A 16,671-nucleotide genomic window follows, 5' to 3' on the forward strand; every position below is an offset into this window, starting at 1 on the left:
CAAATGACTTGACTTTCTTACATTGCTAAACAGCTACCCATTTCTCTCTTCTGGTCACAGTTAAGCCCAGGAGGGACCTTCGGAAATCAGTTGCTCATTTTCCGCTCAGCTTCTTGCAGCTACTTTTGACGTGATCACACATCATGCTCACAGATAAGTCTTGGATACAGCAGAAGTACCGGCTTTCTAACAGACACTACTGCAGAGCTCTAATCTGTAGGACGTTAAGGAAAAACTAGCGTACTTTCCAAAGATGATAGTTTAATTCAAATTAGCCTTGCATACCAAACAAATCAAATGGTTAAATTAATCTTTAAGTGATCTTTTGCTGCCTTATACGAGAACCTTACCCACAAAGAAATTGTGAAAGGAATGCACCCATTTAGCTAAATTTTCCTCATTTTTTTCCTACTGACCCAGGATTTAGCTGAAAGAGATGTAACAGACAAACCCTTCTTCTGCCCTCTTGTGACAGGCCACCCTGCTGCAACAGAGCAAATGGCAGCTGCATCAACCAAAGCCGCTCTGGATGCGTAGAACTGCCAGGCTGCCCAAATGGCTTCTAATCTGAGCTGTTTTCCAAATCAAGCCAACTGCTGGTGTGCTCTGGCTGGCAGTAGTGAAACAATGAGTCTTGAAATGGTGCTGTATGACCTTGCTTGGCCCACTGGGGAGGATCCTCTTCCAGGTCAGGGTTTTCATGTCTCTTGGGTAGATTACTTCAGTAGTGTGCTTCTCTCCTCCTCGAGACTGGATATTCATGATCAGTGTCTGTAAAAGAAGAGATTCAGTAGGGTGGATATTGGGGAGAGATCCAAAGGTCAAACCTGTTCCAACACTCCTGTGATTCTGCACTTCCATTAATATGGGTGGGCATGGGGATAGTAATGTTTGGACTAAAATATCTGGTGCCCCAGCAGATTTTTCAAAGTCTAGTGCAGGCTCTTACCAGATTCCTCTTCTCACCGCTGCATTGCTGGAGGAGGTAGCCAGATGAGGGTGTATGCTTTTGCTCTGCTGAGCTGCTGTTGTATAAGCAATAGGAGTAGGAGATGTGATGTTTGGTTTCTGAAAGAAATAGAGCTTTAAAAAGACAAGATTAAATTGGTGGAAGCAGGGACCAAATAGGACTCCCCCTCCCTCTTACTCCCAACGGATAATCTGGATTTGATCATGACGACTGTCCTTATCCAATTACTTAGAAAGCTCGAAGGAGCAAAACAGAAGTTTTTTTTATTCTAGACCCTGGCTTCACAGATACTACTCAGTCTCCCTCCCTCCCCCTTCAGGATAGTCCCATGAGTAACATAATGCTCAATAATGTTCAGTGCTCTAACATCCTACATTCTGCAACCTGCTTATTGCTAGAACTACAAACCTTAAAAGCATTTTAACCTTTACCTTCTATTTAGAGGCATGCATTACAGGTATTGCATTTGTCCCAATTAAGAAGACTCTGAATTTAAAACAACCCACAGAAAAAAGGGAGATTAGGCAGAAAAAGAGTTATAAACCCCAAGGGAAACACATACAAGTCAGACCATTTTACAAAATATGAACAGTAGTCTGGCCTCAAAAAGCAAAACCCTAAACATGCTTATTTTATTCTGCAGTTCCGTAGTTGTTTCTCCTAGCAACTGAAATACATTACTGCAGTGCAGAAGATACATACCTTGCAACCAATAGCTAGGAGGATATGAAGAGAAACAATAATGGCCATTATGGCACAAGCAACTGGCTTGGTGTCTGAGCGGACAACTGGCCAGAAGGTAAGGACCAGAACTGAGCCTGACAACCCCATTGCAAGTATGATCAGGAGCCACTGTAGCCACGGTACAGGGATTAGCCACAGAACCTATGAACAAAGGTGACACTGAATCAGTATTCTGCTGAAATTCTTACAGTTGTCTTGATGAAGAATTCATCCTCCTCAAAAAGTGGCAACTCTTTGCAAGCATATATTCTGCAGAGAACGAATGTGATGAATCTGCCAAACAACCTGCCAACTCACCGCAGTAGGGATGTACACAAAGAGCGAGTAGCCGTAAATGCACACCATTTCCAGGAAGGTGTACGCATCGGTGGTGACATGGGCTCCCTTTCGCCACTGTAGATAGCCCCACAGACCCAAGGGTACCAGCCAGGCATAGCAGTAGATAACTATGCCTGCAATAGTCACTGTGCAAGAAGAAAACTATTAAATGCATGATTCACTACAGCCCTAGCAAGAACTGAAATTAAAACATCAGTCATAGCCTTCAATTGTTTCTAGAAAGAGAGAGGAGTGGGAATTCCTAGAATAAGCTAACCGTAATGTATAATCATCTTATAAAATAGCCCTCTATTTATTACTATTATATTTTCATCCTGCCCTTTTTTCATATACAACTCAAGGGGGCGAACATACCACATACGCCTTCCTCCTCCTATTTACCCCACAACAGCAACCCTGTGAGGTGAGTTGGGCTGAGAGAGACTGGCTGGCCCAAGGTCGCCCAGCTGGCTTCCATGCCTAAGGCAGACTTACGGTTTCCTGGTTTCCAGGCCAGTACCTTAACCACTACACCAAACTGGTAAGTAAACAAGACATGTGTTTGTCCCAATTCTAAGGGGAGTAAAGAAAAGCTGGGAGCAAGGATTTCTGCATTTTTAATATCGCCTCTCCATCTTGCACATTTTAGGTACAAGAGAAAAGGATATTTCTCTACTTTCTCCTCATGGCCATACCAGAGACATTCATCAGTATGCCTCAAAATACTCAGCAGGCAACATATATTCTTTTTTCTGCATATTTATCTTGCCTGTTCTTGATGTGGCCACACCACTGCCAACCATATACAGAAAAATTATTAGAATTATTAAACCAGTAGTATACTGTCCTCAGAACTCAGGTTCTAGGCAGTATTCTCATGTCAAAGTCTCACCTTTGTGGAACTGAGGGCTGTAGTGGAAGGAGGAGCTGCCTCTTTTTTCCAGGAAGTTAGATAAGTTGCCACTGATGGCCAGTGTAAACACCAGGGTGGCACAGATCCAGAAGGGTCCTGTGAGGGGCAAAAAAGCAACACCAAAGAAAAGAACAAGCATTTTCATAAGAAGACAGGCCTCCTGTTTCAGCAGAGAGCACAGAATGGAAACAGGAAAGCCCATTTTTTATAATACCTCCAACAACAACAACAACAAAAGAATTGGTTACCGAGAGGTTTTGCCACCTTCCTTAATCTCACTCTTCATACTGCATGAGGAAGATAGGGTTTGAGGAGAGAGAGGACAACAGTGCCAAAACTCCTACATTTCCATGATCAGGGACAAGGATAAGGAGAAAATAGCACTTTAGGAAAAGTTTAAAACTTGGCAGCACTTTAAGAATGAGGCAAGAATCTCAGCACAGAATTGGAGGTCATCTGGGAAACAACCATCCTGGAATGCAAAAAGTCACCATACCGCCAAGGCAGTTACTTTGCTTCAGTCTACTATATCTACTTGTGACTGCCAGAAATCCTCCATGGCCTTTCCCAGCTCCGCCCTAATGGGCTGAAAACCAAGGACTGCTACATGCCTTGTATGCATCTGACAGACTGAGTAAGTGGAAAATTAGCAAGATTTGAGGCCTTTTGCAGATGTCTTGCATCTGTGAAGGTCAAGCAAGAAGCAACCTTTGTTCTAGGTCTCTGTTTCTACGTTTGAGGTAAAGGAGAATATGCTACTGGAGTAAGAACTTCTCTGGACTCACCATATAGGTCAGGATTGTTCTGCAAGTGATGCCATACAAAGTTTTTCCCTGGTAATGGAAGCAGGGAGGCTTTTATTCTGTCCAGCACCTGATAAATAGGAAAAGACCATGCCTCAGCAATTTAACTCGTGAATGCTCTGTACCTGTTGGGTTGGCCACACTGTTGGTGCCAGTATGCTTACAAGAACTTCCCACAGCAACTACATGCTTGCTTCCTGCCTTGATATTTTTATATTAAAAATGGCAAGTTGCAAATCAAAGGGCCAGCTTTCAGCAGCATATTTATTTCATCAAATGGGCCCCACAATGCTTGCTTGGGGGTGTGTGTGGAAAGCATTGCTGCAGCCCAATACTCTAGAAGTATGTCCACCTGCCTGGAAAAAGAACAAAGGCAAGCAAGGATAGTAGGGAGGATTCTACATGGAGGGAGAGCAGCGGAAATGGCAGGCTGCATGCTGGTAAACTGGGATTTATTTAGTGGATGCATCTCCTGTAACAGCTGACTGGTGTATGGGCACACACCCTACAGCAGCCAACTTTCAAGAGCTCCCTCAAGATGTTCTCAAATGTTTTTACAGCCCCCAAAGGATGGAGTCCCTGCTAAGTTTAATAGGTATCCAGAGTTCTATCAGGTGACAAAAGAACTACTGGAGTGTGAACACACAGCGCCAGGCCTTATACCAGATACCATTGTTTTGGAATGGAAATGAGACCCATAAAAGTCTCATTCAGGGCAAATGCACAGTGGGTGGGTGACAGAAAGTATCAATTTTCCAATTAAACCTCATATTGATGCTATAGTTGCAGGGCAAGTTCACGTATACTCATTTTAAGACAATTTTGATAATCTACATTGAGTATCTCAACTGAATTTCAGCTACTGAAAATATTAAAAGGAAAACTCCTGTGTTGAATTAATGAGAGCGCAATGGCGATTCTGTTTTCACAAGCTGATCTTGAAACCAAACCAGATTCTCAGCTCAAGACAGACAGTTGAGTTGTGGGACTCTGCTTCTGACCAGGAAATCAAAAAATCAGAGTGAAAAGAATCTGATTACCAAGTCCTTGTTTTTACTTAGTACATTCCACTTGTGTATCCTGTCCCACCCAGTACCCTAACAGGCTTTAGCAGTTTCCATTATTATACCTCTTTGTTCCCAGGTAAGACAACAAAAGAGAAGGCAATAAATGAACAGGGGAAAGAGATTTTGGTACCAATTCTTTTTTCATGCCTAGGGCATTTTAGGAAACAAAAAATTTAAGGGAAAATCTAAAATGAATTAACACTGACACATGGTAAGTTCAGCTCTACTGTGTTTGTAATATAAGTATATTTTCACAACGGTCATTCTTGTATGATAGGAAAAGATGGATGTGGAACAAAACTTCAGAAGAGAAATGGCTTTTAAAATACAAGAGTTTATTTTCAACTGTTTACATGAAGAGACCTGAGATGTAAGTTCCATGGAGGCTTAAATATAAATTCCACTATAAGGACTGAGCCATGAGGGATTAGTCATGAGTAAATGAGAACATCGCTATCACAGTATTTTCTCTGAGCATACTGGTACTTTCTACGTATACTGCAATATTTTAGATTCAGAACAGGTAAGACTAACGAGACCCTTTCAATTCAGTTTGATTCAGTAATGAGAAAGTTAAGGTGTTCACTCTTGTAGGCTGCTAGTAAGAGGAAGTGGGAAGTCATGGCTGCCTCCTCTTTTGCCGAATTTAATTAATAGTTTCTAATAATTTGGGTTTCTATGAGAGTTCAGATCTCACACAAAAGGTTCTGTTTATAACAAAGTATTTTGCTTCCAATTAAAAGCCCATTTTGTGTGTAGAACATTTTTTTTTGCTCATGAACAGCTTTGGTCCATGGAACTTGTCCCTTGGAGTTAGCAAGGGAACCATATGAAACAAATCGGGGGAGGGGAGAAGAAGGTCCTGTTACTTAAACAGACTTCAGAAGCATAGGGAACAACCATTTGTTCAAGCTCCAGACATCACAGGATGGTCTAATTCCTCCTTCCCTCCACCCCGTCCCACATACTGAGCATGAGGACATAATCTTGTAGTGCTTATTCAGTATTTTATTTTTTTAGTGTCGAGCAATAAAAACCTCTGGACCAGATTTTGCTCAAAAATCACTAGGTTAAGGAATTGTTTAATTAAAAGAATATTTAAATGATTGTTATTTTTAAATTCTATTTCCTGCATTTTAGGGTTTGGGTTACTCTAAACAAAAAAAATTCAAGAGGCTTTAATCCTGGCACATATTAGAACTGTTTTCATAATTTACTTCTTGGGTTTGCCTTCAAAACCATGGACCACAAGGATTCTAGTACCTGGTATGTGTCAACATTGAAGAAGGCCTGATAATATTCAAACGTCCAGAAACTGGATTGCTTCTTCTGGAAGCTCAAGAGCTGCAAGAATGAGAATGGAAATTACTGCTTTGGTCAGGAGAGAAAAGGGATGTGTTTTATATTGGCATTAAGAATTATAAAGGTAAAGTACAGTGCTAATATACTTGCAATATGAAACAGTCAAACATAAGCAGTTATTTCGGTATGGGAATGACAGGGTCAGGTGGCAGGTCAGCACAGCTTGCACCCACTGAAGTTTCCCAAAGCATTTCAAGTACAGCTCCACTGCAGAGCTCAAGGTGTGATTTAGTGAACATAGAGGTAACTAACCAGGAACCAGCAGTGCCTTGTAATTGGCAAACATCCCGCTAGCCTCTGCCATAACCAGACAGTGCAGGGCCTAAGGATGAATCCCAGGTCATGAAACCTAATCTCTCGGTGGCTCCTCAGACTGGAGAACCATTAAGTACGGTGTTGCACAAATCAGCCCTGGGTCCTCTACTCTTCAATACTTCTTTTCACAACTTGGATGAACAGAATATTGGCCAAAAGTGCAGATCCCACAAAATTGGGTGAGGTAAATTAATACTTCGCAATACTATGAGTCTGTAAATGAATGTGCATTTTTAAAAAACTTGGTACAACACACAACCCTCATTCACTCCCTTCATTTGAGTTGTACACACAACATTCAAAAGAAATTCTTGATTTACATACATTCGTAAAATGATAAAACATCCACATTGTAAATATGTAGCTGTACCAACAGAAAAGGAATGCCTATGAACCTCCACCCTGCCTCATCCCATGAAAATGGAAGACCATAAGCAAGTTCTCCCAGCATATCTGATTTCAAGAGTTGAAACTGGTCGGAAAAGGCAGTCTTGCAGTTCCAGGCCACGTTGAATTTTAAAGGTCAAAACCAGCACTTTGAATTGCACTGGAAGCTAACAGAGAAGCCAGTGTAGGGCCCAGAGCACAGATGTAGTGTGTTCATGTTGGTGAGTACCTGCCAATAAGTGGGCTACTGCATTTTAAACCAACTGAAGCTGCCAGGTATTCTACAACGCATGTCCACACAGAAAGCCTTGCAGTAATGCAAACAAAAGATGAGGGCAAGAGTTACAGTCAGGAGATCCTCAAGCTACAGATATGGTCACAAATGAACCAGCTAAATCCCCCCCACCCCCGGGCTACAGCCTTTGCTTGTCCATCCAGTAATAGCCATGAATTCAGGAGGACTCTTAAATCATGGGTCTGCCCCTTCAGAGGCAGTGCCATCCTGTCAAGATATTGACTGCATCTCCTGTACAGCCTGAGATAGTGATCTACAGCTGGGTAATATCAGAATGATGATGATACCATACCCCTAACCAACAGATGATCTCCCATAGCAGTTTTATGTAAATGTTAAAAAGCAAAGCAGAAAGAATTAAAGCCTGTGGCACCCCAAAAGTGAGCAACAGTTGGGATCCCCCACAAACCATCCACTGAGAAAGGAGCAGAGCCACTGTAAACCAATGCCTCCAATCCCCAGACCCTGCAGGCATCTAGAAATATATAATATAGATGTAGGAAGCTGCTGAGAGGTCCAAAAAGACTAGGAAGATGCACTAACCCCATCCAGGACATGACAAAAGTCAATCCACAGTGGCAGCCAGTGCTGTCTCTTGTTTCATGCCTATATATGAATCCTGATTGAAAATGGTCCAGATAATCTGCATCTTGTAGGGTGCTCCATAGTTGTATCCCAAATATGGTATTGCTAACCATCCCCCCAACGGGGAGGTTACAGACAAGGTGAGAGCTGCCATAGAGCTTTTTAGGAAGGGCATCTTTAGGAGGGAACAAAGCACAACTTCTGCCAAAGCTACTGGCATTACATCTGCTAAGGTGAGGCACTGTCTACCCCCCAGATCTAATCTGTCAGGCTCCCTCCAAACATCCAAAAGTACAGAAGTAGCTGTGGACAGCTGACAGAGCACCCTATTCTATTAAAGTCCACAGGACAGAAGGAGTTCCATTAAAAATGGCAAGACATTGCTCCAGTCACCACAATGGAGTCTGAGCAACTTTATCAGCAAAATGCTGCGCAAACCAGTTATGACAGACAGGTGGGAAATGTACCTGTTGTCCTTTCTCTAAAAGGGAATTGGTCCAGAGCGTGGCTGCCTGCATTTGTTGGGCCTGAGACTACAAGTATTGTGGCAGAAGACTCAGTCTTATCTCAATACTGTTCTACATTTTCATTATTATCTTGGATGAAAGGATTAGAGAAGGGGGGGGCTAGCTAACAGAAGCACCTATTTGGATTACCTACTCAAAGCACCTTCATGATTCAGCATAGTTGGTTAATGTCTCCCTTTGGAACATGCTTGGGCACACTTAGAAATTATCCCGATAGAAGTCTCTTCTATCAGGATAACTGGTAAAGAGAAATTACATCATACAATTGTAAGAAAAGTTCTAATATATTCTGTAGTGGTCAGACTTCAAGTAATCTATCCAATTCTGGAAACAATATTTTTAAAAAGGTATTTATAAAATATTTATTTTAAAGATATTTACAGAAGTTTGAAGAATGCCAGGTACACCTTTCTTTTCCCCCCTCCTTTTATTTTGTGTAATTATTATGATTAATGTTGATATTGTGCCTGGGCAAAGAGAATTATTCTATGTAGATGGGAAAAAAATTCATACTCCTGGAGTAGATTCAAGAGGTATGTTCCCCATCAATTTTTGAAATGTCTTTATATTGTAAAAATGAGAAGATGGAAAAATATGATCCTATATGATCTAGATTTAACAAAACGTTAAAGGGATAAGCTAGTTCTATTACATGGATCTTTGTTTCCCTCAGTTTTTTCACCTTAATTACTTTTATATATTCATCTCTTTTTTTGACTGAATCATCACTTGTGTATTATTTTTTTCTGCTTATTATACTTCATTATATTTCACAAAATACATTCATAAAATAAACAACAATATCTACTACTATAACATTAATGTACACTGAAAGCGAGAAAAAATCAGTAAGGATGATCAGGAATGGGAAACGAAGTATGGTGAGAACAGATTGAGGGAAATGAAAAATCCATGGGGAAATGGGGAATCCATGGCTGCCCCAACCCTTTGGAATAGCCTCCCCACTGAGATAGCTCCACCCTATTGACCTTCTGAAGGGCTGTGAAGACCTGGCTTTTACCCAGGCATTGGGCTAGGAGAGAAGTGAGCCAAGCAAATGTAGAGAGGCTGGAACATCAGCGGGTAACCTGCAGGATGTGTGGAACAGCCCCCTCCCCAAAATTCCGCTGCTAAAATTCAGCCCCCAAACACTTGCATTTTGAGGGTATACATTTTTTTAACTCACACCCTTAAACACCTTAACTTCTCCCCAAAGAGCCAAAAATTGGGCTTGCCTCCATTCTCACCCTTAAAACCCTTCCAGAACCCTAAGACTCTTTCCAAATTGGTAATTACAAGCATCTTTGGGGGGTTAGAGGTTATTATATGACCTCTTGAGGTCTGATCCCACAAACACTGCCCACCTGGCTAGTTTCAGAGGCTGGGGCCTCGGTTGGGACAATAAATAAGGTCCACCGTTGTTACATTGATCCCTGTATTGTGAGTTTGTGGCTGAGTTTGTGGCTCATCCCTGTGAGTTTGTGGCTCATCCCTGTGGCTGTTTGCTAACTTCTCTATTCTTTTTAAGTTGAATGATTGTTTCTCCCCCACTCATGTGAGCATGCTAACAGAGCTAGTTCTGCTCCCCACAATTTGATACATGAATTTCAAATTAACCAATTCCTTCTTGGAGCTTTAATGTGAATTTGTCAAGAAACACTACAGCCAAAGTAGAAAGGCTCCCTTGCATACTGGTCTCAGAAATGTGTGTTGATTTATACTTAAACACAGAGAGCTTGTGAGATCACGCTTCTCAAAGACATCGTATTTTTTGCACATATTGTTCATAGTCTGGTGCTCCACTAAACTGGTTAGCAACCTATAGTCTTCTCATCAGTTTCTGAAGGCTCATCAAGGTCAGTACTGAGAAGTTAAGCTGTGAATCTTTCTTCTCCCCAAGATATTATTTGGAGTAAGGTTCACAGTTGAGTACACTTATAAATCTTAAATGCATATAAATGTTGGGTGTATTCTTTATCAACTTTGTTTTCTTTAGCTAAAGAAAAACTCACTAGCTAGTTAACTAGTTCTATTCACTAGACAGACTGATCCCAAATAATAAATCCCTCCAATCTGTGGTAGCAAAGGTGATGTGAGAAAGGTTGCACCAAAACCTCAAAGGACCCACAGACTATACACACTTTCTGTAAGGGAAGAGGCATCCCAGAGGATTAAGAATGGCCATGTGGGCATAATCAAATATTATAAGCAGCTGAATATAAATCATCAGTTATGGTGAAAAAGTAGTGCAGTGACAGAAATTAAGCTGCAAATTTTCCAGCTCCTCTTCTTCCACACTGGGGTCAAATGGTTGTCATATCAAATGTAAATCAAGTATTGAGGTCAAATTCCATAGTGGTCAGGTCAGGTAAGATATTACCTGAGTTTGTTGCTGTAACCACAATTCACAGCAATGTAGCATAGCCAGTGGTTAAAGTGTTGGGCTAGAGCCTGGAGGTCCCAGTTCAAGTCCACCCTCAGTTATGGAAGCACAACAAATGACTTTGGACAGTCATCTTTCAGCCCAACTTTACATACTGTACAGGAATGTTAGTGCACAGAAAATTAAATTCTGCAGACATCACCTTAAACTCTTGGGAGAAAATACAAATATAAATTTAACAGATATATAAAACAAATACATTTCTAAATTCCTCTGATACATGTTGCAAAAAAATATTTTCTGCAGTAAATACATACATACCTCTTCCACTCTCTGCTAATCAAAACCCTTACTTGATGTCCTATTATCTATTTTTCTCATGGTTGCACTATCTCCAATTCTATGTGAAAACATCTCCAGACTACGTTCATGCATCTTCCCCAGCTTCCCCAAAACTCACCTCAGTTTTATCATCCTCTTCATCTGGCTCATGTTCCTCATTATAGCTGGAAGACATGTTGAGAGTTGTGTGGCTTTGCCTCTCACTAATGCTAGGAGTAGCAGCATCAGCATTCTCAGCCAGCAAATCCATAGCTTCATTAAATTCTACAGAGAAAAGATCAGTCAATCACATCTGATTGGCTCAAGTCCAACTTCATTCTGGAGTTCAAGGGCCAACTGCAATAGTATTTTCTAAACTTAGGAAAGGGTCTCTGCTAGTGCTGCATTAAATTAAAAATTATTTTAAAGAATTTTAAAAGTCCTTCTGCTTCCTGCAACTTGCTAAGCATCTTTTGGGTGGAAGAAAAATGCTTTTCATCATTTGCTAATGAGAAGCAAAGAGCCGAACAAAATCCTTTTGGAACTTTGCTAGGATCTAGCAGCCACTGTGTAAAACTGCTCTCCCCCAATGCTTAAGCTGCTCCCCACAAAGAAAGTTAAAAAAAAATCTGAATACTTTGCTTTTTATATACTTTTAACTTGGAATTAGTATACAAATACAAAAGGTATCCTGATACTGGGTTTAATTAAGAACAGTGAAATTTGTTTAAAGTGGCTATAGGAATTCAGGGCTTGACCAACAGATTTTGTTTTAATTTGGACTTTGGCATGGAGCAGGGAGCGAACTTGTCAGGCTAAGTGCCCCTTTCAAATTCTATGATTCTAACCAAGTATGCAAAATAAATGGACTTCCCATAATATGGCTTTTAAGAAATGTATGACCTAAGGCAAAAAAAGAACTAGAGCTTTTGCAGAGAACTTGGGTTTTCTGGAAAAAAGCAGGATATTAGAAGACCTTTCCTCAGAGACTGTTGGAGGAATTCACTCAAAAATGTTAAGAGATGCCCAAAGAAGAAAGAAAAATCTATCCACAAAGCTTTGGGTTTCTTTCTTCTGTCTAAGTCTAAGACTTGGAAGTTACAATCCTCTCCAAACACACACACATACATGTACGGCTCAGTATCTGTCAAACCTAGTGAAGGAAAAGGGGCTGAATTTACATTTTGTAAGCTGCCCAGAGTCAGTGTGTGTGAGATGGGCAGCCGTATACATTTGCTTAATAAATAAATAAATTTACAGTGACAGGACCATTTTATCCATGTGTACCATCCACAAGAGTTATACTTACCTTTAAGTCCCACTAAGTTCAATATTGTATACATCCAGATAAATCAGAATATATTGCAGCTGAAGAATATTACATGGAAAATACCCAATCACGATACACTAACAGTTGTTCTCTAAAGTATTCCATATTCATTCAGAGAATTCTCTTCAATAGGTTTTAAGATTGCAGCTTTCCCAACAGAATTGGCTGTATTTTTAGTCCCACTGAATTCTGTAGTTATACAGAAGCTCCTTTTGCTGCTTCAGTCCTTAATGCAGTGTTTCTCAACCTTAGCAATTTTAAGATGTGTGGACTTCAACTCCCAGAATTCCCATGCTGGCCGAGGCAGGTCCTCGAAGCTAGGCAAAAAAACCCTGACTGGACGCTGTGGGATGACTGGGGGCTTCTAGGGCAGACACAGAAACCTATATGACACAACCAAGGCATTCTCACAAACACAAAACATATCAAAAGGGGAAACACTGCTTGACCGGGTGTTCAAATCCGCTTAAACACAGACTTCGGAGAAAAAACTCACCGTGAAACTTGAGCTCATCAGGGGCAGCCATGGTGCGGCCAGAGTATCCTAGAAAAGGAAGGAAACAGCTGTTCAGAAAACGTGACTATGAAAGGCAGCTTGGTGGATGGGCAGGAGAGACTCTCTCAGCCCGGCGGTCTTTTCCTCCATCCAAAGTAACGCCGAACGGCTCTCTCAAGGGCTCCCATTACTAGCCCAGCTTGCCCTGCCCTTCCCTGCCCTAATCGCTTGGGAGAAGGGGAAGGATGGGCGGAGGAAATTAGGCGCCGCTCACCGACTGTGGAAGGCACTCTGCAGATGCTCAGAAACACCGAAGGCAGCGGCCGGCCGGGAGAACTGCTGCCACACCCTGGCAACCCGTCACCGTTCGCCTGCGAAACCGCCCCGCTTGTTCCACGCGTCCAGGCTGTTGATAGGACTTCCTCAACCGTCCCTACGTGGGGGGAGGAGGGGAAAGGCCTATCAACGACGAGGACGATCCGGCGCCGCCACTCGAGCACCCGAGTCTCCTCCTCTACCGGCTGTGCTGGGAGGCCGCCGCAGTTTCGTCACGGGGCCGCTGGATCATCCTTCCCCTGCCCCAGATGTGGCCATTGGAAACGGGGAAAAGCGGGCCTCCCTAGAAGACGCCGAAGCCTTGCATGCCGCGGCCGCTTCTTTCGTGGCAGAATATATTCCGGTTTACGAACATTTACAAATAGCCGCGAACGTAAATCAGTGTCGAAGCCGCTCCCTCGCCCCTTTTCCAGCGGAGAGAGGGGCCTTCGACGACCCCGGGCAGCGAGGGTCTCCTCTTGGAGGCTGGCTCTTCCAGCCGCCCTTCCCGCCTTCCTCTCCCCCAAAAGAAAGCACCCCCAGGGGTTGCCCCGTAGGGCCTCCCGCAAAGCGTCCGGGCGCCAAGAGCGGCCTTCTCCGTCGGGAAGCGGCGCAGGGAGACGAGCGCCAGAGGCCACGCCTCGCTCTCTCTTCCTCCCGCCCCTGACTTCCTCTTGGTTACCGCAGCGGCGGTCCGGCCGCGTTTGGTGTCCGGCCGCATCTCAGGACGAGCGGGCATGACGGGCCCTCCGAGCCCCGGAGAGGCGGGGGAGAAGAAACCGAGCCTCTGGGGGCGCCTCCGCGCCAGCCGCCTAGGTGAGCCGAGGCCGCTTTGCCCCCCGCAGGCCCGGGAGGGAGGCTCTTTGGGGCGCGCCCGGGCCCCGCCCTCTTTCTCTCCCGCTCTCCATAACGTTGTCTTTTCTCCCTCCCCAGCCTCGTGGTGGAAGAGCCTCCTGCATGACTATGCTGAAGCCTGCCAAGAGGTCGCCCGAGGCATCCGGCAGCGGCCGGGGAAAGCCGGGCTCTACCTCTCGCTGCTGGCTGGAGCGGCGGGCTGCAGCCTCCGCAACCCCGGCGAAGCCTCCTTCGACTCCAGCCTCCTGGAAGCCTCGGGGACCCTCCTCCTCCTCTCGCCCTGGACGCGTAGCAGTAGCTCGGAAAAGTACATCCAGCGGTTGATGGTGCTCCGAAACCGGGGCCAGCTGCGCTTCCAGAGCCTCGTGTTTTTCTCCCTCCTCTACGAGGCGCCTTATGATGCCGGAACAGACCTCTATCAAGCGCACTGCAAGTATCTGAAACCACGGTGGACGGACTTTCCCAGCCAGGTCCTCGATATGGGCTTCTGGGGGCGCTGGTGGGTGTTGCACTCCAAAATGCAGGATTCAGACATTAACCATGAAGAGTTTCAGTACCTGCCAGAGCATCTCAGGACCATTTCTTTTAATGACTTGCACTCAGAAACCAACGAGAAACTTTTTGATGAGAAGTACAAAGCTGTGATTCTGACAGAGGAGCAAATCCAACAAGCTGACAGGGAAGATCAAGGGAAACTGCACTCTTAAAGTAATTGAGTGACTGCAATATATCAATAGAAAACAAAATAAAACAGACACTTCATTAATGTGGCTTTCTGTTTTCTTCTAGGGCTCAAATGTTCACTGTGCTATATCCTTGGTAGGCTTAGCAAGATGGGAGAATAAATGCTATCTAAAACTGAGGAGGTGCTTGATGTGTAATTCTTAGTGCTACCTTAGGTGATTGAGTAATTGACAGTTGTCTCTTTCTTGGTAGTAATGTTTGCTCTAAATTGGATGTAAAACCTTGTGCAAAAATAGATCACTCCAACACCCTTTCCTCAATTCACACACAGCCTTTACTGCTGATCTCATAATCTCTTCCCACATCACTAAAAATAGTAAGGAAGGTCCCGTGCTATTTGTTCTTTATCAGAAATGCAGCTCAGCTTCACTTTGGTTTCTGTTTGGATTCAGTTAAAAGGCAGGGCAGTATGGCTTCCAAGCTCCAATACTTTTCTGAGAAACCAGCACAGCATTAGCTTTAAATGTTTTTTTAAAAAACTGATCTTAGTTCAGTTTTAATGTAAAATTAAAGCTTGATGCAGACTGCTTCATCTTCAAAAGATACATTTCTATAAATGATTTGATTCCAAGCCTTTTCCTTTCCAAATGCATTTGCATTCTCTTGTATGTATTTGTCCAAGAGAGAAGTAACATCAAAATTCTGCATTCTTTGTAAATTTTCTATACATCAATGAATGTGTTTTCCAAAATCCCAGAGGTCTCTGGAAGGCAAAGGCTGCTGAAATTCAACTATTTTGCTCCCTAATTTCAGTGGTACAACCTTGGATGTTGGGGGCTGCACTTCTTAGCACAATATATGGATCTGTTTATATCTAAAAATGTCATGTGGTTTCTTTAACATGTTGACATGGCATTCATGGCTTGTTCGAGTGGGATGATCTGTAGATCACCCCATGTGGTTTGCTGATCTGTTTTCAGAACTGCCATAGTGCATTGATCTGCATTGTTTGGTTAATGGTTTAAGTATGATTAAAAATGTAAATGGGGAAAATAATGTTTTAGAGTGAAGAGTATGTTAGAAAATCAATTTTAAGAGGCTTGTTTGCCAAAATAAATTCAAAACACATTATTTAAAAATTAAAGAAAAAGGGACATGAAATAATAACATTCCAATTCTACATTGTAAAAGTGAAAAGTATCCTCTTAAGATTGTATCTTATTTACTGTATATGATTTTAAATTGATTTGTAGGCAAGCTGCTTGTTTTTTCTGCCAGCTGGGGACTTATATTTCTCTACCAATTAGTTTTTTTAAAATAGCTGCACCTTCCTTTAATCCTCCAGCATATAAATTACTGACATTGAACATACTATGTCAGCTAAAATATTTTAAACATTTAGACTGGGTTCATAAATCATGCTAAGCAATTAAATATTTAATCATAATTTCTTGAATAAGCCATAATTGGCTGCATAACATGCTAAATCATTATGCATAACATACTGAACTAAAACAAAATCATATTGTGGCTTAGAAAAAATTCTAAAGCTGGTCTCAGAAAGCCAATATATAAGATAATGTTTTTATGACATCAGAATTTTGAAAACAGCGGAACCCCACCAAAACCCTGCAGAGAGCTGCAAACTGTATTTAAAATGTGATATTTAAACTGATGGAAAGTAGATGCAGATTAAGGCAGAGGATTGATGACATCTTGGCTATATCTAATAATGGAATGAAAACGGGATTCATCTTATAGCCTTCACATCCTCCTGATTCTACTCCAGAAGGTAGGAGGATCCATTTTTCTACTAATTAAAGATACACATTGCTGATCGACACAATTTTCCCAAATGATTTAAGCAAAAGGACTCTCAATTATCAAGTTATTACCAAAAGTTAGAACGCCAAGATTCCAACAAAGATTTCTGGAAGTGAAGAAATATAGCAAGAGAACTAGCAGCAGTAAACCAACAAGCAAAAGTACAAGCTATAGCCT

General features: G+C 42.4%; 2 protein-coding genes across 5 annotated transcripts; one reads left to right on the forward strand and one right to left on the reverse strand.

The window, feature by feature from the left end:
* Positions 1–241: 241 nt before the first annotated feature.
* Positions 242–13,224, reverse strand: YIPF2 (Yip1 domain family member 2). Of its 4 annotated transcripts, none has more exons than XM_063294525.1 (10): positions 13,091–13,224; positions 12,817–12,864; positions 11,130–11,275; positions 6,079–6,159; positions 3,731–3,818; positions 2,925–3,041; positions 2,012–2,178; positions 1,673–1,855; positions 950–1,068; positions 242–771 (listed from the first exon to the last, which is right to left on the reverse strand). In XM_063294525.1, coding segments are annotated over exons 2-10 (933 nt in total). In that variant the 5' UTR covers positions 12,848–12,864; positions 13,091–13,224; the 3' UTR covers positions 242–770. The 4 variants fall into 4 exon arrangements, with proteins under 4 accessions (XP_063150595.1, XP_063150592.1, XP_063150594.1 ...); XM_063294522.1 differs by having other exon boundaries at positions 950–1,083; XM_063294524.1 differs by having other exon boundaries at positions 242–1,068.
* Positions 13,225–13,785: 561 nt separating this feature from the next.
* Positions 13,786–14,848, forward strand: TIMM29 (translocase of inner mitochondrial membrane 29). The gene is made up of 2 exons (XM_063296651.1): positions 13,786–13,947; positions 14,065–14,848. Exons 1-2 carry the CDS (start codon positions 13,869–13,871, stop codon positions 14,691–14,693), a joined length of 708 nt encoding a protein of 235 aa, XP_063152721.1. The 5' UTR covers positions 13,786–13,868; the 3' UTR covers positions 14,694–14,848.
* Positions 14,849–16,671: the final 1,823 nt, after the last annotated feature.

Source organism: Candoia aspera, chromosome 2, assembly GCF_035149785.1.
Source record: "Candoia aspera isolate rCanAsp1 chromosome 2, rCanAsp1.hap2, whole genome shotgun sequence".
In the NCBI taxonomy this organism is placed as follows: domain Eukaryota; kingdom Metazoa; phylum Chordata; class Lepidosauria; order Squamata; family Boidae; genus Candoia; species Candoia aspera.